The 26,962-nt window shown below is 42.4% G+C and overlaps 1 protein-coding gene across 1 annotated transcript in view; it reads left to right on the top strand.

The window, feature by feature from the left end:
* Positions 1-26,962, top strand: part of LOC310873261 (mitogen-activated protein kinase kinase kinase kinase 4-like) — a 132,010-nt gene that overhangs the window by 22,452 nt on the left and 82,596 nt on the right. The window contains 3 exon segments of the mRNA XM_083785597.1: positions 1,089-1,145; positions 9,688-9,813; positions 26,396-26,506. Coding sequence (XP_083641723.1) covers positions 1,089-1,145; positions 9,688-9,813; positions 26,396-26,506 — 294 coding nt within the window.

Here is a 26,962-nt window from a genome sequence, read left to right as displayed (position 1 = left end):
ACAAACTGTTAATAAATATTTCAATCAATCAATCAAAACACTATTGTTTTGGCACGCTACTCCTCCCCACAGTTATTGACGCACACACTCGAGCCATTATGTCTACTCGACCGGCTTCATCGGGAACAGGCGCGCTTGCATTTTGCTAAGAGATCCGTTGTGTAGTTTAATTGATATTAAAATAACGGCATATAGGCCTTTTCTGAGGAAAATGATATGGTTTTGCCTAAGTCAGCTCTTCACGACACTGGCCACCTCTGGTAAAATGGCCCAAGTCCTACTGTAATTGAAAAGGGTCATGCTGTTCCCTGCACCCTTTTTAGTCAAATGTCTTATTTCAAGAGTGTGACTAGTTTCCGGTTTTATTTAGGTTTTCGTCAGTGTAGTCGACGATCATTTTTCATCAACGAAATCAACATTGATGATAGATCTGTCAAACAAGTCATATCAATATGTCTATGAAATCTATGAAAACATGTAATATGGAACGCAATGTTATACAATAATATTGTATAACAGGGACCCCTCTACATATTATGTAGAGGGGTCCCTGCTTCATCTCTCTTATAAGGGGGCCTAGGCCTGGAACACTGAAAAGCCATGCTCTGCAGCAAATCTCATGGCCAAAGTGTGTGTGTGTGTGTGTGTGTGTGTGTGTGTGTGTGTGTGTGTGTGTGTGTGTGTGTGTGTGTGTGTGTGTGTGTGTGTGTGTGTGTGTGTGTGTGTGTGTGCAAATCTCTTTAAAGCTGCGTGCGCGCACAGTCGCACACACACACACACACACACACACACACACACACACACAGTGCAGGTTTACTTAAAACCAAACCTTGTGATATCGACTGCAAAAAATATGGACTCCTATTTGTACACTTCTTACTCATGAGAGAGAGAGAGGGAGAGAGAGAGAGGCATACAAAGCAGTCAGGTGGAAAAAAGGGAAATTGAGTTTAAAAACTAGAAACTAGAGTTCTTGCTCTAGTATAAAGGCTACACTGCATGATTTACTGCGTGCGCGTGCATGCATACAGTATACTGTATGATGTTCTGTGTTTTTTGTGTTCCTAAATCTCTGTGTGTCCCTTCAGGGTCGTCATGTGAAGACGGGCCAGCTGGCAGCTATCAAAGTCATGGAAGTCACAGAGGTAACAATGCATGCCTGCTCTCTCTCACTCACTCGCTCGCACGCACGCACACACACAGTCACACTCTCTCTCTCTCTCTCTCTCTCTCTCTCTCTCTCTCTCTCTCTCTCTCTCGGTACATGGTGCATTCATGCAGTATAGCACCTGTAGCCGAGGCACTTTTATAACGCTGGCCATTCAAAAATAGCAGATATAAAAGGTTTTTTAATGCTTTTGAACTTCTCCTCTCTGGGTCCTTGACACAGGGTCCGTGGTCAAACACATATCAATTATAGGCAGGGCTTGACGCTTAGCATTTTTCCAATTAGCACGTGTGCGACTAAGTTGAAAAATCTAGTAGCACACAAATTATTTTAGGAGCACGATGAAAAGTTATCAAATAATGTGTTTTTGAGGGGCGCTAGCTATACCGTTATACATAGCTTTAGTCCCCACACATCTCATGATTTGCCATTGACAATGAAAGGGGAATTCAGGTCAAATGTCCACTAAATCTTGTCCCCACACGTCTCAATATTTGCCATTGGCAATGAACGGAGAAATTTTGTCAAAATTCCACTAAATATGACGTAAATTAAACATCAAAACATTAAATGCCATTGACATTGAAAGGAAAATGTCATATGTATGTCATATGCAAACGAGCAAATCAGCTATTAAACCAATCACAGCTAGGTATTCTGATGTACGAGATGATTCATGATGATGTATGATGATAAGAGTGTCCCTCACTTCACCCAGGTGTGATTTTTCTTTAATAAAGTGATATATAATATATTTTCAGCAATTATCAAAATATTGATATTCATCAGGATATAATTTGTTTATTTTTATATAATCTATATAACCAATTTGTTTTTATGCAGATAGATAGATAGATAGATTAATATCTATGTTGCTCATGGATGCATGGATGGATAGACAGACTATCCGTTTTTATCCTGCTGTTCTATCATGTGATATTCGATGCAGGGCAAGATGCTCGATTGTGAATTAAATTGTAACATTCTCCTTGGCTTTGACTGCTTCAGACAGAACATCAGCTACAGTAGACTATTAATTTACTAAGCTGGTAACTTACTCGGCTGCCTACCGTTGCTCGTTAAGCAGGTCACACAATGGATGGACCACTGATATTTATCCAGCCAGGTCGGTGATTACTAATATCATTCATGCTGTGCAACACATGCTTTTGTAAGCGACGCTAAGGATTGTTTTGATCGATAATAATCCATCATGTGCGTGCGCGCGTGAACTCTTTATTTGTGAGTGCAGCCGTGCACAGTGTTTCTCCCGCGTTTGGTTAAAAGTTGGCGTTCGAACTTTACAAATAACTTAAATAAGTTTAGTATTCAATGTGTCTGGGACGCTATCATGCTGCGTTCACTCTGACGTGTGCTGCCTGCGAGGGAACAACAGACACACAGCACGGTGCGGTGGAAGCAAGGGTAAGAGATCTTCAAGCTAAAATGCATCGAGCCTCGACACGTTGTTAGCTTGTAGATCTGCTCTTTTTGGCGAACGACACCGCCATACTACAAATATAAATGTAGGTATAGAACTGAAACTAATAGAATGTGTATTGCGGGATCAGAGCCTTAATTGTCTTTATCACGATTGAACGGTCAAATTCTGTAGTCGCACCAGTGCTACAAATTTAATTCTACAACTCGCACGGTGCTATTTTTAGTAGCATATGCGACTACCTAGTCGCACTGTCGAGCCCTGATTAGGGTCCTTTTTTTCGATGAATTGCCTATGAGGGACCACAATGGAATCAAGCCCCCACATAGGCTTTCGTGGGTGTGAAATCCTCTTAGCAGACATGGTTTTGAACTGTACTTTCCTGTGCTTTTTGTCTGCAAACTGTTAATGAAGTAATTCATCAATCAATCATTCCTCCTTGACCCTATGCCTCGACCCATGCCTGGACGTTCTGAGTTAACTGTGACAGTCAATTTGTCACAGTCACAGTATTCGGCTTCAGACACCATTAAAACGTGTTTTCACGGCTTCGAATGGACCACTTTGTCCCTTTCGTTTACGTCCGTCTGCCTGCCTGTCCTGTTTGAATCTCCTGCATCTCCGTTAACTAATTTACTCTCTCTCTCTATGCAAAAGAATTGCCGTCAAAATCAACACTGTTTAGATGGCCTTCATACCAGGGGGGCAGTCAGACAGATATTTTGTGAAGCCACTAAGGAAATCGGGACATCCTGAAAGTTCATATAATGGCCTGTTGTGGCGCTGTCATTGGGCCAGATCGGCTATTTTCGGCATGCAATTAAGCGTAAAACGGCCCGCCAAAAATACATTTCAGTCGACTAGACTAAATACTACAACATTTCAGGTGACTAATTCCCTTTTTTTCATTTTTTTTTCTCTCCAAAAGACTGACTAAAACTATAAATCAAAAGATTTGCCGTCAAAATCAACACTGCTTAGATGGCCTTCATACTGCAGAGTTAGTCTCGGGTCTTAATGTTGTGCGATGCCTGGCTGCCTGGCACCACTTTCTCTTCACTTCCGTGCAGACACACTCACGGCCACCATCCAAAGCTTCAGAAATATCCGCTGGAAACACAGACAACCCCTTTCTTTACCCAAATATTAAATTAAATTAACGCAAAACGTTCTCCTCTCTTTCTAATGCCAACCATGAGCTCCCAACAATTTCACTTAGTTTTTTTTTATCTGGAAGGTGAACTCTATTAGATTTAGGCGGGGCCAGTTTCTTCTTGACTATATTGGAAGTAAGTTTGTCCTTCTGAGTGCGGCAGCTGCAAACGCCACAATATGGGATTGTGTTCGTGATATAAAACACTTGAATCAAATTTTATACAGTATAAAACCATTGCGGGGAAATTCTGATTCTAATTTGTAAGTGTGGATTACATCTCATCCACGGGGCATTGCATAGTGTTGCTGTCGGGCAGAAACCTCTCTCAAAGTCTCTCAAAAGTAGCTGATCCGGCAGTTGTTAGATAGCATTTTATGTCGACTATTTTAGACAGACTTATAGCTCGTTACTTAGACAGCACTAGAATTGCATTGTATGTAGTCATAGCACTTTATAGTACACACATATATTGTATATATAATATAGTATAGTATGTATAGTTGACATAGATACTCCACTATTACGTTCTTAGTTTATACACGATTCATGATAACTACTTTCTATATATGTGATGTATGACATGCTTTTGTTTTTGCTTAAATGTAAGTCGCTCTGGATCAAGAGCGTCTGCTAAATGCCTAAATTGTAAATTGTTTTTATTTGAATCCTGAAAAGTAAGAGTTCTGAACATTTGAGGTCTCCACCTGACAGAGGCGATATAAATATCAATCTCAATTTAATTTAATTTCTCATATGCACAGGCGCACACGCACAAGCGCGCACGTGCACACATGCACACTACACACAATGTGCATGCACATGTTCAGACAAACACACATGCTTTGTGTTTCAAATGGAGGTGAAAGTTCACTGTCCGGCCCGTCACTTCTACCCTCCTGTCCAGTGAAGATTTAAGGAGGTCAATGGCCTCTGCTTTCCTTTTGTCTGGTCTCTCCTCTCCTCTCCTCTCCTCTCCTCTCCTCTCCTCTCCTCTCCTCTCCTCTCCTCTCCTCTGCCTTGATTTACAGACAGAGCCAACACAGCTGGGGGGGGGGGGGGGGGGGGGGGGAGCCGTGTGTGTGTGTGTGTGTGCGTGTGTGTCCTTGCACAGTGTCCTGTGTTGTATTGTCCGTGTCCTGAGGTCATATGAAGGGGGCCGGGGCGTCGTGGCTGTGTGTGAATGGTGTTGGGTGGCATCCCACGTCTGAATGGGGTCCATTATGGACCCCCTCTGGATTGTTGGGTTCCTACTAGGACTGGGACTCGGTTACAAATAATCTAACTACGGCTTTGTAATTAATTAATAAAATATAATCACATATCAATGGTTGACCTGAGAACTAATGTATCTCTGCTGTCGGGAGGAGATCTCATAACTCATTTTTCAGGAAATGAAAAATATCGATCTTTCAGGAAATTAAGAAAACCTTGTCTTTTTTTAAACAAAGCAATACAGCCTCATCAAAGTTGGTGTTGGTGACTTTTATATAATTATTGTCCATTACTTCCATGAGAGCGGGAGAGGTGTGGTGGAGTTAGTTGCTTTAGCAGACATTTTGAGGGTCCAATGGAGTTAAGAGGTATTGTCCAAAGCACTTTTTTTTTACTACTTTCCACTGGTTCAATATTTTCGAAACAACACACAGACGTGTTCAATAGCAACAAAAATGTATGCAACAAAAACAAATCTAAAACCTCAAAAATTGAGTTATGAGGTTTCCTCCCGACATCAACGATGCTATACGATCGAGTGAATTTTTTTTTATTTTATTTTTTTTATCCCACGATTTTGTAACCCATTTTTCACCCCTGTGTCAATCATCTAATGTGATCCTGGGCTCTACACACCCTCCACCAACCTAGTTCCCATATATGGGGGACAAGGGGAGAGCAACGGACTTGAACTCATGCTTCCTTCCATGCCTGAGTGTCCAAGTTGCTCCTTTACACCTGACAGGGGGGAGTTTCCCTGGTTGGACGTAGCGCGTGGAAGGAACACGTTATTCCAACCAGTTCCTTTCCCCTCCATCAAGCGCCCCGGCTGGCCAGGGGGAGGCAGTTTAGAGACCAGGATTACTGCATGTTTTTTGTGAGGGTACCTACCCTAGGGGACACGGGGAGAACATGCAAACTCCACACAGAAAGGCCCTTTCGCCAAGCTGTGGGGTTTCATCGGTATCGGTGCGCCTGCAATTCGTCCAGTGAGAGAGGTTCCGTGGTGCAAAAATAATTGAGTAACAATATTATCGCAATGATGGAAAATGTACTACGAAACTTAAAATGCCACTTTTGTTAATGACAGCATCCCTAATCTGGGGGGAGAACATTCAACACAAAATGTGCGATCTAAAAGCACACAACGCAATATGTTACTGTACTGAAAAGAGAGTATATACCAAATGCACTTCTCTTTACATGCCTGTAAACTAAAGTATAGTTTAGTATAAAGTATAGTGTAAAGCAGTGGTAACCAACCTTTTCAAGCCCAAGAGCCCATTTTATTCCCAATTGTAAGCCAAGATCTACCACTAAAACGTGTTAGAAAAAACACTTGTTTTTTTGCTATTTCTGACAGGCTCAATGCATGTGCACACATCCACACAAAGACTAAAGCTTAAATAAGAATAAAAACTTATAGTAAGTTATATTATCAATGTCAAATAATATTAAAGGACCTATAACATAGAATTAAACTCTTTTCTGTTTTTGGAGCTCCCATATGTGTTTTCTATCCCCACAAATAACCAATTTTGAACAATCAGGCTTTCATATCATATCAGGTGCTTTAATAGAAATTGCTCTCAGGAACAGCTCAACTGATTTTGGCCTCATCGTGATGTCATCAATGTCACCCTACTTTGTATAATTCCTCCTCTTCTTAAGTATTCAGTTCCAAATTTGCATTTCCACTTTGTTTACAATGTCCACCATTGTTGATTTTCCAAGCTGGCATGGAATGGAAACAACCTGGTTTTATCTAGCATCAGTATTATAATGACTCAAATATTAAATAATCTGCATCTGCACCCCCACCACCTCAGGACATTGTGGTACTGCAGCTAAAACTGCTTTCAAAGTCCAGAAAGAAATGACAAGGCCTGGTTATATCAGTGGTGATTGAGGCTCAAAACCATTAGAAATAACTTTGAGGGACATAGACAATATGATATTAAATATTAAAAGCCATTTTAGAAAGTATGTTATTTGCGCTTTAAGACAAATGTATTAGAAATAAAAAATATTAGGACAAAAATACAAATAAACTTCTTTGTTGAGTTTTTTTTTTAATAAAACAAAATGCAAAGGACATGAATTGCTTTTACAGCACAATATTTTGTTTCTCATTTCAATGAATATTCACATATTTGTAAAGTTTGAACGCCAACTTTTAACCAAACGTGGGAGAAACACTGTGCACGGCTGCACGCACAAATAAAGAGTGCACTCGCGCACGCACATGACGGATTATTATCGATCAAAACAATCCTTAGCGTCGCTTACAAAAGCATGTGTTACAAAATCACCGACCTGGATGGATAAATATCAGTGGTCCATCCATTGTGTGACCTGATTAACGAGCAACGGTAGGCAGCCGAGTAAGTTAACAGTTTAGTAAATGAATAGTCTACCGTAGCTGTGTGTCAGATGTTCTGTCTGAAGCAGTCAAAGCCAAGGAGAATGTTACAATTTAATTCACAATCGAGCATCTTGTCATGTTTTGACAGCGGCACTAAACATTTTGACAATTTGTCATAGTGATATTTATCCAGCCAGGTCGGTGATTACTTATCATTCATGCTGTGCAACACGCTAAGGATTGTTTTGATCGATAATAATCCGTCATGTGCGAGTGCCGAGTGCACTCTTTATTTGTGCGTGCAGCCGTGCAGTGTTAAAAGTTGGCGTTCGAACTTTACAAATAATAATAATATTGAATAATATTCAACGTGTCGGGGACGCTATCATGCTGCGTTCACTCTGATGCTCTCATTGCGCTGTGTGCTGCCTGCGAGGGGAACAACCAGGGGGGCAGTCAGCCAGATATTTCGTGAAGCCTCATTTGAAATCGGTAGTTCATATAATGGCCTGTTGTGGCGCTGGACTGGACCCAAAAAGCCCCATAGCTCCATAGAGGCCCATGTATTTTGGCCCAACTTCACCTAGACTGTATTACCTTAATAAACATGGTCATGAATACTTTCTTCTTCCAGTCACTAGTTTAAAGTCTCATTTCTAATGTCATAATATTCTTTTTGGAAAATTATGGTCCCATTAATTAAAATAATGACCATAAAGTCGCGTATGTTCTGAGGGGCGTGGCTACCGTTACCGTCTATGATCGGGATTCCCCTCCCACTCAAGAGTCTACTCCTCCCACTCGAGTCAAAATAAAAACCAACGGAGAAGAAGGGGGGAAGTCCCGCCTCGTTGTCTGGGCAGCCAATGGCCAGCTGGACCCAAACGGAGCCAGCCAATGGCCAGCTGGTACCAAACGGATCTAGAAAGATGGCGACTTACATCAGGAATTAGCATATTATTACAGGCTTCATTTTACGTTCATGTTAGACCCGGCGAACGCTTTGTCCATATTTTTTACAGTCTATGGGAACAACAGACACACAGCACATGAGCACAGAGTGCTAAAAGGGGGAGGGCTGAGGGCGGTGCGGTGGAAGCAAGGGGAACAGATCTTCAAGCTGAAATGCATCGAGCCTCTACACGTTGTTAGCTTGTAGATCTGCTCTTTTTTTGCGAACGACATTCTGCTGTGTATTGCTGCAGACACTTCGGGATCGACTTGAAAGGTTCCCGCGAGCTACTGGTAGCTCGCGAGCCCCTGGTTGGTTACCCCTGGTGTAAAGTATAGAGGGTTTAACCCATTTAGACCTGAGGACGATTCTTAAAAAATGTCTTCTAAATCCTAAAAGTTTTCTGAAATGTTTCTATATCAGTGGTGCTCAACATCTCATGTCAAGAACCCCAACAATTATATGTATTTGGCCACCGACCCCCATCTGAAAATATGTCGTTCCAGGGCCGCCCCCAAAAGCAAAGATTTTAGTTAAAAACGTTCACTCTGAAAGAATATATATTCAAAGATTTGCGCCACATTTTCACGATTTTTTCAAAAAAAGCAGACCTACAAGCTCGTATAGCGCGGAACTCGGTGCCGCGCTATGCGCTTGTAGATCTGCTATTTTTCAATAGCTAAAAGTATAACATAATGCTTAAAACACCAAAAGGGGTTCTGTACTGCCATACTGTTTCCAACCTTGATTGGTTGATTTATTGATTCCTTGACTACTTCATCAATATATATTTTTTTAAATCTATTAATCTTTCGTTAATAGATAAAGTGTTAGTTTCTAAAAGGAGGAAAGGATGAACATAATGTCGCCACAGACAGATGGCACATGGCAGCGTGTGTGTGTGTGTGTCTCTCTCTAGCTGTGTTTAAAGGGACACTTCACCCTTTTTGCAAAAAAAATATGTTAATGACGTTTAGAAGCTTTAGATCACTTTCCTGGGGGTATTTATGTGTGTAATATGTGGTTTTAGTTATTTTAGATTGTAGCAGTGAGCCTGTTGTCTCTGATGTCATGGACACTGGTCTCACTACCTTCCTGGACTACAATTCCCATAATTCTTTGGTGCACTGCTCCTCCTTGTGGATAGGGGGAGAGCTGTCTTACTGAGACAACATGTAGTCCAGGAAGGAAGTGAGCCCAGTGTCCATGACATCAGAGACAACAGGCTCACTGCTACAATCTAAAATATCTAAAACCACATATTACACACATAAAGATCTCCAGGAAAGTGTTCTAAAGCTTCTAAACGTCATTAACATATATTTTTTTGCAAAAAGGGTGAAGTGTCCCTTTAACTTGTCTTCCTGTCTTTGTGTTGTCTCCGTCTCCGTAGGAGGAAGAGGAGGAGATCAAGCTGGAGATCAACATGTTGAAGAGCTACTCCCACCACAGGAACATCGCCACGTACTACGGAGCCTTCATCAAGAAGGGTCCTGCCGGTCAGGACCACCAGCTGTGGGTCAGTGTTGTGGTGTTTTTGACTATAAACTAAAAGTATATGGCAAGAGAATAACAAGTAAGACGTGCGGACGCGGGAAGCGAATGCGGCTCGTAAATTCCAACAACAATTAGAATAAATGTAGTTTTTTTTTTTTTTTTTTTTACGTTTTTTTTTTTTTTTTTACGTTTTCTACTGTGTGTGCAGTGGCGTAAATATCGACGGTGCAACCCATGCGATGCACCGGGGCCCAACACCCCCAAGGGGCCCATGGAGGGGGAAGAAGAAGAGAAAGGACGAGACGACGGTGAAAGCCTGGTTTGCAGGGCGCAGGAAGAGTAACACCAAGGATTAGTCCGTGATGTCACTGACTGGCTGGTTTATAAACGGCTTCAAGTCCATACTACTTCCGTGTTGCATAACAGTGACATCACTGGCCACCCCTTGTTATCTTTACCACCTTGTTTCACAGTCTATGGTGTGTATACTGTGTTCATGGCGCGCTGCCTGTGCCTGTCATCAGCACAACAAGCTCAGCTGTAGACTGTTTTGTCGTTCCGTCGCGCTGATGAAACACTAGATGGGATTATTATGTCAGCAGTCAGCACTATCAGAAGATGTAACCCAGGTAAAGTAATCTGTCACTCTGCAACTTTAACTAAAGTTTGTCCAAAGTCATTTCTGATAGCCTGCAGGCAGCAGGCTGCGGCCCTGCAGTCCTACAGATATACAGATTGATTGAAAGTGAAACATGCAAATTGATGTACATACAGATTGAATGAATATTTATATATCAGATCGCATCACATAACATCGCATCCCCGATATACACACACACACACATGGACCGGGGACAGTGGTTTAATATACAAGGGGGCCATGGTCATTTTTCAGTTCTTTACATATTATGAAACTGCACACTGTAACCTTTCATATGATGTATTGCTCATTGAAAATTGGGGGGGAAATGAAGAAGATATGACCATTTGAAACTTGTTGAACTGTAAACACCAAAGTACAGAATTTTTCATTCTAAGATTTCAAATTATTTAGCATCTCTGAGCTCAGGAATGGGTGTGACAATAGATACTTGTCTCCACCCCTAGATACTTGCATAAACACTCCCCCCATCCTCTAACCACTCCACACTGTCAACTGCACAGAATGACTTGAGTGGACACTTAATAAAAGAAGGTCATCTAGAACTCTTAGAATAAGAATAAATAGAGATGATAAAGTATCAATATTGCAATATAGAAATATAGGACGGACGTTGTTTAGTGTATGTTTTGTAATAATACAATCTAAAAAATAACTAGTAGGCTAATTGAGTTTTCAAATAAATACATGTGGAGTAAAACTACTTGCAGCTAACACTGCAAGTAGGCTATAATTTATTCCATGAAGTTACTTGTAGTTTTAGACCCATGCTTTTAATTGCTAAATTTTAAAATGCTGTATGTTTACATTACATTATTAATATGTACAAAGGTACCTTTTTACCCCTAAATGCATGGCTTGAATCAGCCGTGCACTGATGTGAAAGAGTCAAAACCTTACCAACAGAAAGTCAGGGGACAAAATACCTTAGACGTGTGTTATGATGCTTCCACTTTGAAGTACTACACTATGTCTTCTCATTCAATATTTGAACAACAATGTCATGGATTGATCAAATTATATTAAAGACGGATTTCACCGCAACGCGCGATCACGCATGGATGTCATGGATTGATCAAATTATATAAAAGACAGATTTTACCGCGACGCGTGACCACGCGCAATGTTATTGTCTCCACCAGGCCGAAGGCATGTGGGGAGAGTATGTTTTGCACTCCGTCCGTCCGCGTGTCCTTCCGTCCGTCCGTCCGTGTGTCCGTGAACAGCTAATCTCGGCCACCGTTAACCCGGTCGATGCCATATTTTGCACACACACTCCCTGGATGCCAACGATGAACCTCTGCCCCAAACTTTCCAGAACAGCCTGTTATAGCGCCACCAGGAGGCCGCTTTGTGCAAAACAAGTTTTTGCACAGTACACCTACAGATTTTGTCCAAACATCACGCAAATTGGTACACAGTCTCTCTAGAGCCATTCAACGAAACGGGTCTTTCAGATTTATCAGACTCCATCCTGATTGGTTAAGATTGGCTTCCAAAGTTCACAGGAGTGCTCAGTTTCAAACAAAATGCTGCAAATCATGAACACATCGCGTCATTTCCGTGAAATTGTGCACCCACATTCCCACTAGGCCGAGGACGAAATGCCACATGAACAATTTCAACTCAGCCTCAAGGTGGCGCTATAACTGGCCGAAAAGTGTTTTTACCTCTAACTGCACGGATCTGTGGATAACTTTGTATGCCAACTCCCTAGAGGCCAAGGAAAAACCTTTGCCTGGAATTTTTCACATCTGCTCTTTATAGCGCCACCAGGAGGCCGACATATGTAAAACACATTTTCTATTATTACTCCTTCAGATTTTATCCAAATTTCACGCAAATCGCTACACATGATCTCCATAGTCATGTGATCAAGACAGGTTTGTTTGATTTATCATATTCCATCCTGATTTGCCACGATTGGCTCCTACAGTTTTCAGGAGTAGCCCGCTTTGTACAAATCGCCACAACTCCTCAACGCAGCGCCCCATTGCGATGAAACTGTGCATGCATATTCACACTAGGTTGAGGAAGAAATCCTGGTGGAGACCTGTGCCCTGAAGGGCACTTTTTCTAGTTCATTCATGTATTGATCATCAGGCAGCTGCATCCAACGGTAATAAAGTTACATAGATTAAAACACAGTGCTAAACATGCACATGTGTGCACTGAAATAAAGTATAAAAAGGTAGGTGGCTAGCGCACATCCAGTTCCTGTCTGGTGCTGGACTAAGGTAAGTACAGTGAAGAGAGGAGAGTCCGCACACAGGTTTGCTCCAAGGTGTTTGCTTTTTATTCAATACACCATAAATAAGGCACAACGTTTCGGCCGTGAACGGCCTTCATCAGGTGACAATCGGCAGTATGTGTGACAACTCCCTTTTAAACCCCGTCGTCACTTCACGTGACTGATGACGACTGTATGGGCAGGTGATTCACTAACACCAATAAGTGACATGACAATAAATATAATTACAATAAATATAACCATAAATATGAACATGAGTAACCACCACAGCAAGCAAGTTTACAATAAAGCAACACAGTTTCAAAAGAACAATTTCAATCAAACTTGCTGGTATTTTTGCTTGTTACAGACTGTTTTAGTATTTTATAAATACATTTTTTTAAATATTTTTATATATTTGAGATTTTTGAATTTTTTTGTTTTTAAAATTTAAGGTTTAAAAAGCTTTTGGTACCAAAAGTAATTTACAGTTTGGGCAATCTGCTCCAAAATAGTGTTAATAAGGGCAGAAGAATGGATTTACAACTAAGACAATCGTCAGAATGCGTGTGGTCCGTGTGGAGACCACAAACAAACAGCAACTTTTTCTTCAGTGGACGACGGGTAAATCAGTTAATTTATACTTTATTACAACATCCAACAGCATCATATCAAGTTAACAAATATGCTGATGTTGTAGGCTATTTATTTACTATTGTCACAGAAACACACATCTACTCTAACTGGAGAACAAAGATAGCTACGGCCAATCGAAACGACTCTATGTAAATACGTGCAGGAATGTTCACACCCCCAAAATACGGCAAATAATCTGTAATTATAGAGACATTTTTGCAATGTAAATACAACGACTTAATGACACTAAAACGATGTTCTGATGGAATAAAAACATTCTTTAACATTCCAACTGTGTTAATGTGGCTAAAAACGAAAACCACCAAAAAAAAGAAAATTTATTTTGTTCTATAGTGAAGTTATACTATTGCCGACTTGTGGTTGAAATCACTGGCACTGGTCACATATATATATATATATATATATATATATATATATATATATATATATATATTAACAAGTGAGAACTTGTACCCAACACATGGCAAGAAACCCAAAGCCACAACAGCTACGTCGCTATTGCAACACCCACAACACCATCTTACACACTACACCCACACACACTCACACGGCAGTGACGTCACACACTTACCTTCGCAGTGTTCGGGACCTATCTCCTCCTATCGCGCCCAACGCCAACACTCGACACCACCCGCCAAACACTGGTCATTGCAGTGCCACCAAAGATGCCTCCCGTCCACACTCACGGCGGCAATGCATTTGTTTACTACAAACATTATCGCCCCAAGCACCCACACCCCCGGAACACTGTTGCCCTTTCACCACGCTAAATTCGCCAGGTCTATGCAAGTGAGCACAAATTACATGTGAGAAAATTCATTCACAAGCCCACAAATGCCATTCAAATGCCATTCAACACACACTACGACTCGCTTACAATTGGCCAACCTGGCAACTACTACCCCGTCTTTTAAGCCACTCCCCTGTGCTGCTCTGATCTCCGAGTCTCCCTGACAGTCCTGTCCGCAGGAGAAAATAACAAGGAAGGAGAGGAATTCTCGCCTCACGATTTTGCTTATTCCTTCTAAATCTCTGTATATAAAATATCGCTTACTCAGCGAATCTCTTAGTTACATCAACATTGTTCTTCCACAGTACTTGGTTTGTGCCAAACTATTACAATCACACCGTTCGAATTCGCCATTTCGCCTGCCGAGTACTTTTCATTGCGCACACACACGCACGCACGCGCACACACACACACACACACACACACACACACACACACACACACACACACACACACACACAGGAATAGCCATGCAGCCTATACACGGAGGCAGCGAGACAGGACGTTATAATCTTGAGTTTCATTAAATAACTGTCTTTCTCCGCACGCGCACGTGCGCACACAACATTATTTAAGTGAAATGCGTAACGCCAATATTGGGCTAATATAGGTAATGGGCTACCAATATGTGGGTAGCCTACAGGGATTTACCCACCGAATGAATATATATATATATATAATCATCTTACCTTACCTACCCTAACCCAAAACGACCAGCTCATATACAGTACCCACCAAATAAAACTATCATCCCATTGGTTTTTATTTTTGGTATTTGACTTTGCTACTGATGATTGTACGCAACAACAAGTATTGCATTGTGTGTTTGAGCTGACAGGCCCTTTTTGATGTCAATCAATCAAGTCATCTCAGGTCATCTCAAGCGGCAGATGCAAAAATCGTTTTTTATATTAAAATTATATAATTTTTTAGGGCCATGTCATGTGGTCTACCGGCAAAGCCTTTGTGATACTGGTAGATCCTGATCTACCTTTTGGGCACCGCTTAACGTCAGATCAGCCGTTTTGTCGGTCAGCGCCAAAAATGCTCCCCGACAGCATAATCGGAGCAAATACCGGGCAGTGTGTATGAGCCATAACGTGTTGACTACACTACACTAATAAGGACACATAATAATAACTAATAACCCATCCGTTACTACATGTAATATAATAATAATAATACACTTTATTTGTATAGCACCTTTCATACATAAATGCAGCTCAAAGTGCAGGGACACAAAAATATAATACAATAAAACACAAGTAGTTAAAATGATAGAACAATGGCAAAGAACAAAATTGAATATAAGAACATAAAACAAATAAAAACACCGCATGCAGCAATCAGTCAGGGCAGGGTAGGAACGTGCATAGTAAAACTCAACTAAAAGCAAGAGTGAAGAGGTGAGTCTTGAGTTGAGATTTAAAAATGTCTACAGAGGGTGCGTTGCGTGTCTGAGCTCGAATGGAAGTTTATTCCAGGCTGTTGGGCCGTAGAAGCAAAAAGCTGCCTCACCATATTTTTTTGTGCACATTCTTTTAGGCACTTCAAGTAGGCCAGCATTGGAGGACCTGAGGGGGCGGTTAGGGACATATCTAGGTAGGCAGTCACGGAGGTGCGAGACCATTGAGAGCTTTATAGACAAGTAAAATAATTTTAAAATCAATCCTAAAAACAACCGGAAGCCAGTGCAGTGATGCCAAAACTGGAGTAATATGTGGAGTCAACTCCCGCAATTTCCTTCTTCCCATAGTGCGCGGCAACGTAACTCTAGGATTCGCGGCCGCGAATCCTAGAGAAATTCTAGTGTATGTGTATATATATATATATATATAGTGTTTATATATGTGTGTACAGTAGGTTGACAGGAAAAGGGGAGAGAAATGGGAGGGGGGGGGGGAGACACCAAGGGGCCAGTGAGGCACTCCAACGTTGAAGCGATGGGCCCTAGTGGTAAGAGGAAGGACTGCAGGCGGACCCGTGGATGCATGACGAGGAAACCCCGTGCAGCTGGGCTTTAACATTGAGCGCTCGGTTGCACTTCCGCATTGGACCACCAAAATTTGGTGGTCCAATGCGGAAATGCGCCCAAAAAGGAAATAGACTCGGTGCTCGGGTGCTTCAAAACGCCACTGAGCAACTTCCACTGACATGAATAGCGGAGGGGGCGGAGCTTCACGCCAGATCAGTCTCTATCCTTTTAATATTCTATGGGAGACACACTGCAAAGGTCGTCGGGATCGGGACCCGAACTCGTGACACGCTGCCAGGCCAGGTGCCCGGACCACTAGGCCGGCCCGGGCGGTCTTGTTTCAATCGTTTCAATTGAAACGTGCCTCGAGCCTCAAGGGGCCTGTCTGTCTGTCTGTCTGTCTGTGTGTCTGTCTGTGTGTCACTCTGTAACACCACCGACCCGAGGGCGCAGCTGTATGACACACACAAAAAAAACAAAAAACACACACACACACAAAACTTAACTTTAAAAAAAACTTAACTTAAAGAAAACTTAACTTAAAAAAATGTCAAAAAAAGAGAACTTAAAAAAAACCCTTAAAGTACGTCATTTATTCTAATTGTTGTTATTTACGAGCTGCGTTCGCTTTCCGCGTTCACGTGTCTTACTTGTAGTAGTAGTCTCAGCCTTCCAATCAGCCTTGTCAATTATTCGACCTCATCCTGTACGTCCACTTACCACTAGTCAGCCCTACTGCATGTCAGCTACCCCGGCCCAAAACTGTCCCACGCATCTGACTTTGCGTTTCACATTGCCCAAGAAGAGGGCACCCGTGATTGCATTGATATAGTCGCCTCGGTGTTTCGGACAAACCAACACCACCTCGAGATTCCATTCAAAATCACTGTGGCATGAGATTACATTTTTTTAAGTTGAAGGGTATTATATATATATATATATATATATATATATATATATATATATATATACGGTATATAGTGTAATGTAATTCTTGCATCCGTCACATCACGCTCTTCATGTTATGCTGCTGCACACACAACACACGGGGGCGCACACACAACACACGGGGGCACACGCCACACACACGGGGGCACACGCCACACACACACACACACAACACACACGCCACACACACAACACACGGGGGCACACGCCACACACACACAACACACACACAACACACGGGGGCACACGCCACACACACACAACACACGGGGACACACGCCACACACACACAACACACGGGGGCACACACACAACAGACGGGGGCACATGCCACACACACAACACACGGGCGACACATGTTTTGCCACTACACACTGCCACCGCCCACTCCAGAAAGTGTCAGCTACGACAGTGGTGCGCTAAGTGTCTAAACCAGGAAATGTCACATCACGACTTTTGCTTATTGTCTCCACCAGGCCGAAGGCATGGGGGGAGAGTATGTTTTGCACTCCGTCCGTCCGTGTGTGTGTCCGTCCGTCTGTGTGTGTGTGTGTCCGTCCGTGTGTGTGTGTGTCCGTGAGCAGCTAATCTCGCCCACCGTTAACCCGGTCGATGCCAAATTTTGCACACACACTCCCTGGATGCCAACGATGAACCTCTGCCCCAAACTTTCCAGAACGGCCTGTTATAGCGCCACCAGGAGGCCGCTTTGTGCAGATTTTGTCCAAACATCACGCAAATTGGTACACAGTCTCTCTAGAGCCATTCAACGAAACCGGTCTTTCAGATTTCTCAGACTCCATCCTGATTGGTTAAGATTGGCTTCCAAAGTTCACAGGAGTGCTCAGTTTCAAACAAAATGCTGCGAATCATGAACACATCGCGTGATTTCCGTGAAATTGTGCACCCACATTCCCACTAGGCCGAGGACGAAATGCCACATGAACAATTTCAACTCAGCCTCAAGGTGGCGCTATAACTGGCCGAAAAGTGTTTTTACCTCTAACTGCACGGATCTGTGGATAACTTTGTATGCCAACTCCCTAGAGGCCAAGGAAAAACCTTTGCCTGGAATTTTTCACATCTGCTCTTTATAGCGCCACCAGGAGGCCGACATATGTAAAACACATTTTCTATTATTACTCCTTCAGATTTTATCCAAATTTCACGCAAATCGGTACACATGATCTCCATAGTCATGTGATCAAGACAGGTTTGTTTGATTTCTCATATTCCATCCTGATTGGCCACGATTGGCTCCTACAGTTTTCAGGAGTAGCCCGCTTTGTACAAATCGCCACAACTCCTCAACGCAGCGTCCGATTGCGATGAAACTGTGCACGCATATTCCCACTAGGCTGAGGAAGAATCCTGGTGGAGACCTGTGCCCAGAAGGGCACTTTTTCTAGTTCCTTCTACATCTCTGTATATAAAATATAGCTACAGTAGTAGTTACATCAATATTGTTCTGATGAAATAGTTGGTTTAAGATTATAAAGGTCACTTTTGTCTTTGCTAACAGGCACTCAAAAGGCACTCAAATGAGATGTTAACGTCCTGTAAGTAGACTTAGAAATAAAACTAGTGTTGACTAATCATTACAAGTGGCTCTTATTTGGACAAGGAAGTTTCTGCACAGGAAGTCCGTTTCAGTTGTAAACAAACTACGATGGATAAGGGACAGGTTGAAATTTAAGTAGGGATACCCCTGGAGGAAATGCATGTGCCCTGATATAAAATACCATCACCCTCCCTCTGAATGAAAATTAAAATCCAGTCCCCTCCCCAAGTGATTATTCAAAAATGAACCACCCTCCCCTAACATGACATATACCTATGTATAGTAAAATTATGCCTAAAACCCTAACCTTTATTTCTAACTTAAACATCAGTAAAAGTAGCGTTTTTTCTGAGAAAATAAATTGTCATGGTCCTCCAAACGCTACCCAATTGCTGATAAAAACGTGTGGGAGTGACTAATGTAACAATAGTTTTGGCTCATGTCTTGTCTATAGCCTACTATTTAGCTGGTCACACAATGCAATGGCCCATTTATTTGCATAACATAATTATAATAATTATGCTATTGACACTAGGCAGATTTGTAAAGCTGTGTACTAGTAGTAGGTGTGAAGTGGTGTGTTTACGCACAATGCGCAACTGCGCATACATGCATGATGCATGTCATAGATTGCCAATCCATGATAGAAAATTAGAAAGACAGATAGCAGCAGCACTCAAGTCGACTAGTCGAGGGAGTGGAGAAGAGGAACAGTCCACGAGTATTATAATCAGAGTTCCCAGAACTTTTCGCCAGCTCCAGAATTACAGACGAGACGGGAGGAGCGAGAGAGGCAGAGAGAGGGCACGCGCTGGGGCAAAAAAAAGAAAAGAAAAAGCGTTCTGGTAGCATAGCTTACTTTTTAATTAATATTCTGTGCTTGCTTGGTTTCTGTGCTTGCTATATGAAGAAAGTGGCCAGAAATAGGAGGGACTGAGTGAAACTAGCCTTCAGTTCCTGCAGGCTTTTATTTTCGTCCTCATCGGCAGAGTAGAGAGCGAAAGACGAACAGACTTTTAGACTCGACTGTAGAGTGTGTGTGGGTGTGTGTGTGTGTGTGTGTGTGTGTGTGTGTGTGTGCACACGCTCGGTGTGTGGATAGGCCAATCACAATGATTGACACATAGGAGGAACAATGAGAAACTGTAGCATCGCATGGCCAGCCCTCCAGTGTTGGGAAGTACCAAGTGAAAGCAATGGAGGGGTATCATTAGACAAAGTTCGACTGAATAAAAAAAAGCTGTATTAAAACATGTACAGTATACATGTATACATAATACAGACTATTTTATTATCAAAATTGGATTACCCTCCCTTGGACTTGAAATGCAATTAGCTCACCCTCCCTCTGACTAAAATAAGAAAGGCATCACCCTCCCCTATTTTCCTCCAGGCCCCCCTTTTCCTAAATTTCAACAGGTCCCTAAACAAGTCGCCACGTTAGCGACCATAGGCTATTTACAATATGAAAACCATGCATGATCTGCCACTTAAACAATGTAGGTTACACATGTTGGAATTAAACATGGAACCTGCAGCATTAGGTGAGTAATTCATTACTTGCGCAAGCAGAGCGCGCAAGTAATATTTTCGCCCGGTCTCCTTCGTCGTGACAGCTGTTCCGCCATTCGAGGCTTACGCAGAAAAACATCAAATCTGTGCCTGTGTTGCTGGACCAATGATGACGAAATGACCATATTTCTTACGTCATCATTTAGAGCTAGTCATACGTATACTATAATATAGTATACGTATGACTAGCTCTAAATGTATATTATACATAATCAGTAAAAAATAAAATAGCAAATTGTGCCTGATCTGCTGGGACCAGAGTACGTGGTGTGTATGTGTATGACTAGCTCTAAATGATGACGTAAGAAATATGGTCATTTCGTCATCATTGGTCCAGCAACACAGGCACAGATTTGATGTTTTTCTGCGTAAGCCTCAAATGGCGGAACAGCTGTCACGGTTTTTGGCGCAAAGTAACCACAGTATACCGCTAATCAACTTACAACTACACACTTTATACAGTATAGAGTATAGAGTATATATGTATACATTTATAGTATATGCCTATATACTATATATATACTATATATATTTCTTACGTCATCATTTAGAGCTAGTCATACGTATACTATATACATATTCAGTAAAAAATAAAATAGCAAATTGTGCCTGATCTGCTGGGACCAGAGTACGTGGTGTGTATGTGTATGACTAGCTCTTAATAATGACGTAAGAAATATGGTCATTTGTGGTCATTTGGTCCAGCAACACAGGCACAGATTTGATGTTTTTCTGCGTAAGCATCAAATGGCGGAACAGCTGTCACGGTTTTTGGCGCAAAGTAACCACAGTATACCGCTAATCAACTTACAACTACACACTTTATACAGTATAGATAGAGTATAGAGTATAGAGTATATATGTATATACATATATAGTATATGCCTATATACTATATATATACTATATATATTTCTTACGTCATCATTTAGCTAGTCATACGTATACTATATACATAATCAGTAAAAAATAAAATAGCAAATTGTGCCTGATCTGCTGGGACCAGAGTACGTGGTGTGTATGTGTATGACTAGCTCTTAATGATGACGTAAGAAATATGGTCATTTGTGGTCATTTGGTCCAGCAACACAGGCACAGATTTGATGTTTTTCTGCGTAAGCATCAAATGGCGGAACAGCTGTCACGGTTTTTGGTGCAAAGTAGCCACAGTATACCGCTAATCAACTTACAACTACACACTTTATACAGTATAGAGTATATATGTATACGTATATAGTATATGCCTATATACTATATATACCAGACAATTGTTCAAGTCGCTCCGGTCCGAGTCCAAGTCGAGTCCCAAGTCATTTGGTCCCAAGTCCAAGTCGAGTCCCAAGTCAAACCAAACCCTCAGGTCCGAGTCCCAAGTCGAGTCCCAAGTCATTTGGTCCCAAGTCCAAGTCGAGTCCCAAGTCAATCCAACCCTCAGGTCCGAGTCCCAAGTCGAGTCCCAAGTCATTTGGTCCCAAGTCCAAGTCGAGTCCCAAGTCTTTCTGTTGTGGGCAAGTCAAGCCGAGTCACAAGTCGAGTCACAAGGTTGTGTCAAGTCTAGGCATGCCACGGTATGAGATTTTACAGTATGGTACGGTGCCGGTATTGATAACCTATACCTCGGTATTCCACTGTATTTATATTAAATAAAAATCAATAAAAAAAAGATTGCCCCCCCACCTATGTCTAGTGACTACCCCCACCTCCTTATAAGCCCTTCTTTGTTCCCCAACCTGCAGGCATACATATCTTATTTCTTTATGATAATTAGAATTTTGTTATTTGTCATGTGACTTAATGATTATGAATTGATTACCCAGGACCGAATGGAAACAAGACAGCAAGGACTTTTTTCAGTGATCCCTTTTTGGTCAGTGTTTGACTGTACCCTATACTGATACATTTCTGCCAATAAAGTATTCAATCAATGGATCAATAGATATTCCCCACTGTATTTCACTGTACTATGGCTCCCCCTAATGGCCGTTTTGTACCCTTTACGGTTTACGCTTTAGCAGAGGTAGTGCAATCTGCGCATGCTCACAACTGTCACTGTATGCCTCTGTGTTGACACTATAGTTTACACTTAGTTAGTACATATGGAAATATGGAATATACAATTGGATCTGGGTGTCTTTCAGCAACACTAACTCAAAGGTAGGAAGCAACTTTTCAATCTACTGCAGCTGTGTGGTGAAAATAAATGTTTTGCCTTAGTGTGCGAGTGGAGTTGCTTTGCATATGCGCAGCATGCTGCCCACCAACGTTGTATTCAAATACTGTATGCTCGGAAACAAAACAAGTCACGAGTCATCTTGTCTCGAGTCGAGTCGAGTCGGGAGTCATTGGCTAGCAAGTCGGAGTCGAGTCTTAAGTCTCGTTGGTCTTTTACCTTCCAAGTCCGAGTCGAGTCGCAAGTCTTTACATTCAAAGTCCGAGTCAAGTCGCAAGTCGTCAAATATCGAGTCTGACTCGAGTCGAGTCACTATGACTCGAGTCCAATTGTCTGATATATACTATATATATTTCTTGAATCATACTTAATAATACTAGATGTTTATATGTATAAAGTAGGTAGCAAATAGTTACATCTAAACATTAATCATTTCAAACGTTCCTTCACAGAGATACTGAGATTTGACATTTTACAGCGGTCGAAAGGACTTGCGCGCTCTGCTTGCGCACTAGTTGGCCATTTATGGCCTACTAGTGTGCAACAAGCAAGTATGCACTCGACAGAGTGCAGTTCTAGTTGTATATGTTTTGGACGTTTGTTGTTGTGCTAATGATAAACGGACACCTGCTGCTAGTGGGATCCTCCTGCTGCTTAACGACTACAAATACACTGTGCAGCATTGCATCTTTGTATCTTTTGCATCTGCCCGTGTGAAAGCAGCATGACGTTGTGGCAGGATACGTACAGGTGCTCCTTTGAGTACTAGCCAAAAATAATAATGTGCCCTCCCTGGACAATTTAAAATGAAACTTCTATAACAGTGCTGACATAATGAAGTGACATTATTCTGGGAGAGTGGCTCAGCCATGCAGTCGCTCTCGCAAATATTAATTACTGGTGTGTGTGTGTGTGTGTGTGTGTGTGTGTGTGTGTGTGTGTGTGTGTGTGTGTGTGTGTGTGTGTGTGTGTGTGTGTGTGTGTGTGTGTGTGTGTGTGTGTGTGTGTGTGTGTGTGTGTGTGTGTGTGTGAAAAAATAACACCTGTGTGAAGTGAGGGGCACTCTTATCATCTTACAACATCAATTACAACATAGTGTTTGATTAAGCAACGGGTGCTAATGTTTGTTTAGGTCCTCAAAACAAACATTAGATCTCTCTTCATTGTCTATGGCGTTTTCTTAAACAAACATTAGATCTCTCTTCATTGTCTATGGCGTTTTCTTAAACAAACATTAGATCTCTCTTCATTGTCTATGGCGTTTTCTTAAACAAACATTAGATCTCTCTTCATTGTCTATGGCGTTTTCTTAAACAAACATCGTTGAAAAACGAACATTAAGGCCATATATGAGGGGCTAGCGCCCCTCAAAAAAGATTGGGGTCCTTTTGGGTATTTTTCATTTCAGATGTCCCGACCGAGACCTTTTGTCACAATGTTTACAGTGGTAAGGTTTTTCTCCAGTGTGGATACGCTGGTGTATCTTCAGATCACCTGACTGAGTGAAACTCTTGTCACACTGTTTACAGCGGTAAGGTTTTTCTCCAGTGTGGATTTGCTGGTGTTTCATCAGTTGACCTGACTCAGTGAAACTCTTGTCACACTGTTTACAGTGGTAAGGTTTTTCTCCAGTGTGGATTCGCTGGTGTTTCATCAGTTGACCTGAATCAGTGAAACTCTTGTCACAATGTTTACAGTGGTAAGGTTTTTCTCCAGTGTGGATACGCTGGTGTGCCTGCAGATTATTTAACCTACTGAAACTCTTGTCACAATGTTTACAGTGGTAAGGTTTTTCTCAAGTGTGGATACGCTGATGCCTCTTCAGTTGACCTAACTGACTGAAACTCTTGTCACACTGTTTACAGATGTGGGCTTTCTTTCCTGTGTAACTCAGCTGATTTGTCTCTCCCGCCAGAACTACATTCTTGGTAAACTGTTGGCGATGGTTAGATTTAGCACAGTTTAATCGGCAGGCTGCTGAAGGTACCTGTTCATTCCTCTGTGTTTGGCAATATAGGTCGTTGTGGCTCCTCTTCATGGGTTCTTGGAGGAAGGTGGAGGCACAGGGATATGGACACTCGGAACAGGAGACCTGAGTCTGGAAATATTGGGGCTCACTCCTTCCAAACATTATCAAATACAGCTATAAATGGACTTTGACGAGAGAGAGTTCTAGGTTCAGCTGCTGGTATTGAACAATATACACTCACTTGCACTGCAGCTCAGAAAACTCCTTTAGGATAAAGATACACTTTATGTAGGCTGACCAAGAGATAATGTCTGACATCACACACACAACACAAACTGTTGCAGTGCAAGCCTCGAAATACAGATTTGTGCAGGCTGTCCATTTTTGAGCGATGTCCCTACACCATGGCATTATCACAATGACATCGTCAATTTGACATCATCACCATGACGGCGGAGATCCACGGAAGCCATGAGGATGCATCTGTCTGTCCATCTCTGAACAGCTCATCTCAGACAGTCCGCAATGTTTGTGCTTACACAAACACTCAAAATTGTCCATTCATTATCCAGTGCCGCAGGTGGATACCAGTTTTGGCCCTCGTTGCCACCGAAGCCCATTATAAATAAAATGAATAATTTGTAATTATATTGTGCATGTAATGTGCATATCATCACCTCAACACCAGATTAGAGGGAATTTTCGAAATCTGGATGAAGTAAAAAAAAAAATGTTTTTTTTAAAATATTTTTGGAAAAGAAAAGGCGTCATCAGGCGCCAGTGGCAACAAGGGCGTGACGGGGGAGGCGTCCAAGGGCGTCATGTGGCATTGGATTAGTTTAAAGCTGGACGCAATCGGGGCTATCGGCCCTCAAAAATAGGAGGAATTTGACTTGAAAACCTATTGATTTGGCACTGTGTATATCAAAAAGTTACGTGTTATTTCTCCATGGAAATTAACTATGATACTTTCCGCCTATATCCCGGATTAGAGGCTTAAAGTAAACAAGTGAAATTGTGAAATTATCAACAAACCTTTCATTGGTAGGCCACACTTGCCACCTGACTACTCAAATACAAAATGTGGCACAAATTTGGAATATATATTCTTCAGAGCGAACATTTTTAACACAAATCTTTGCTTCTAGGGGGGTCCCTGGAACAACATATTTTGAGATGGGGGTCGGTGGCCAATTACATATATTTTCTGGTGCTCCTTGACCTGAAATAATTTGAGAACCACTGACATAGAAACATAGGTTTGGAGCATGGAGCTTGGAGCATGGAGGAGCATGGAGCTTGGAGCATGGAGGAGCATGGAGCTTGGAGCTTGGAGCATGGAGCATGGAGGAGCTTGGAGCATGGTGGAGCATGGTGGAGCATGGAGGAGCTTGGAGCATGGTGGAGCATGGAGGAGCTTGGAGCATGGTGGAGCATGGAGGAGCTTGGTGCATGGTGGAGCATGGTGGAGCATGGTGGAGCATGGTGGAGCATGGAGGAGCTTGGTGCATGGTGGAGCATGGTGGAGCATGGTGGAGCATGGTGGAGCATGGAGGAGCTTGGAGCATGGTGGAGCATGGAGCATGGAGGAGCTTGGAGCATGGTGGAGCATGGAGCATGGAGGAGCTTGGTGCATGGTGGAGCATGGAGGAGCTTGGAGCATGGAGCTTGGAGGAGCATGGAGCTTGGAGCATTGCGGGCAGCGCATGGAGCTTGCGCTGGATAATATTGGTTCACCGATCTGAGCTTGTAGATCTTTTTGTTTCCACTTATTTTAGCTGACGACGAGACATTTCATTCCTCTGTTGGGTCTCGGCTTGAAACGTTTGGGGAACCCCTGGTGCAGAGGGAAAGTAGGAGGAGAACAAAATATAGACCCCTTTGGGTTATCACGGCCTAAGCAAGAACAATCATCGTGTTCAATTGGTTAGGTAAACAATCTATCTCACGCCCCACTCAAGACACCATCTAACTTGGTGTCTGTCTGTCTGTCTGTCTGTCTGTCTGTCTGTCTGTCTGTCTGTCTGTCTGTCTGTCTGTCTGTCTGTCTGTCTGTCTGTCTGTCTGTCAGTTGGTGATGGAGTACTGTGGAGCAGGCTCAGTGACAGACCTGGTGAAGAAGACCAAAGGCAACTGTCTGAAGGAGGACTGGATCGCTTACATCTGCAGAGAGGTGCTCAGGGTAAGCGCTGCAACACACACCTGCATGTACACTCAACTCATCGCAACATATATGGTTCAAGTTGGTCAAGACTTCTCGGTGGCCAAGCGTTGGGGCTCACAGATGTGGTGATCCCAAAGAGGGATTGCATGGCTTCAGTCGAAAGAGCTGCACAAAAATCTGAATTATTTGAGTCGCTTCGATCAGCAAATAGGCCAAGTGCAGAAATCGTGATTGTTGTGATTTAAATCGGGCTTTATCTGCGGACGTTGACACTTGTGGGGTTTTTTTATACTGTGTGATTACAACGGATCACAAAGGTCCTGAGAACGTCTGGTGTTTGTGTTGGAACGACACACAAACACACTGTGTCCGACTGTCCGCATGCACGCACGCACGCACGCACGCACACACACACACACATACACACACACCACAAGAGAGGAAGTGCGCACACACTGTACTCTGAAATGAGAC

This window comes from Protomyctophum parallelum (genome assembly GCF_964188405.1).
Source record: "Protomyctophum parallelum genome assembly, chromosome: 16".
NCBI lineage: Eukaryota > Metazoa > Chordata > Actinopteri > Myctophiformes > Myctophidae > Protomyctophum > Protomyctophum parallelum.
This window is presented reverse-complemented; position numbering and strand designations above follow the sequence as displayed.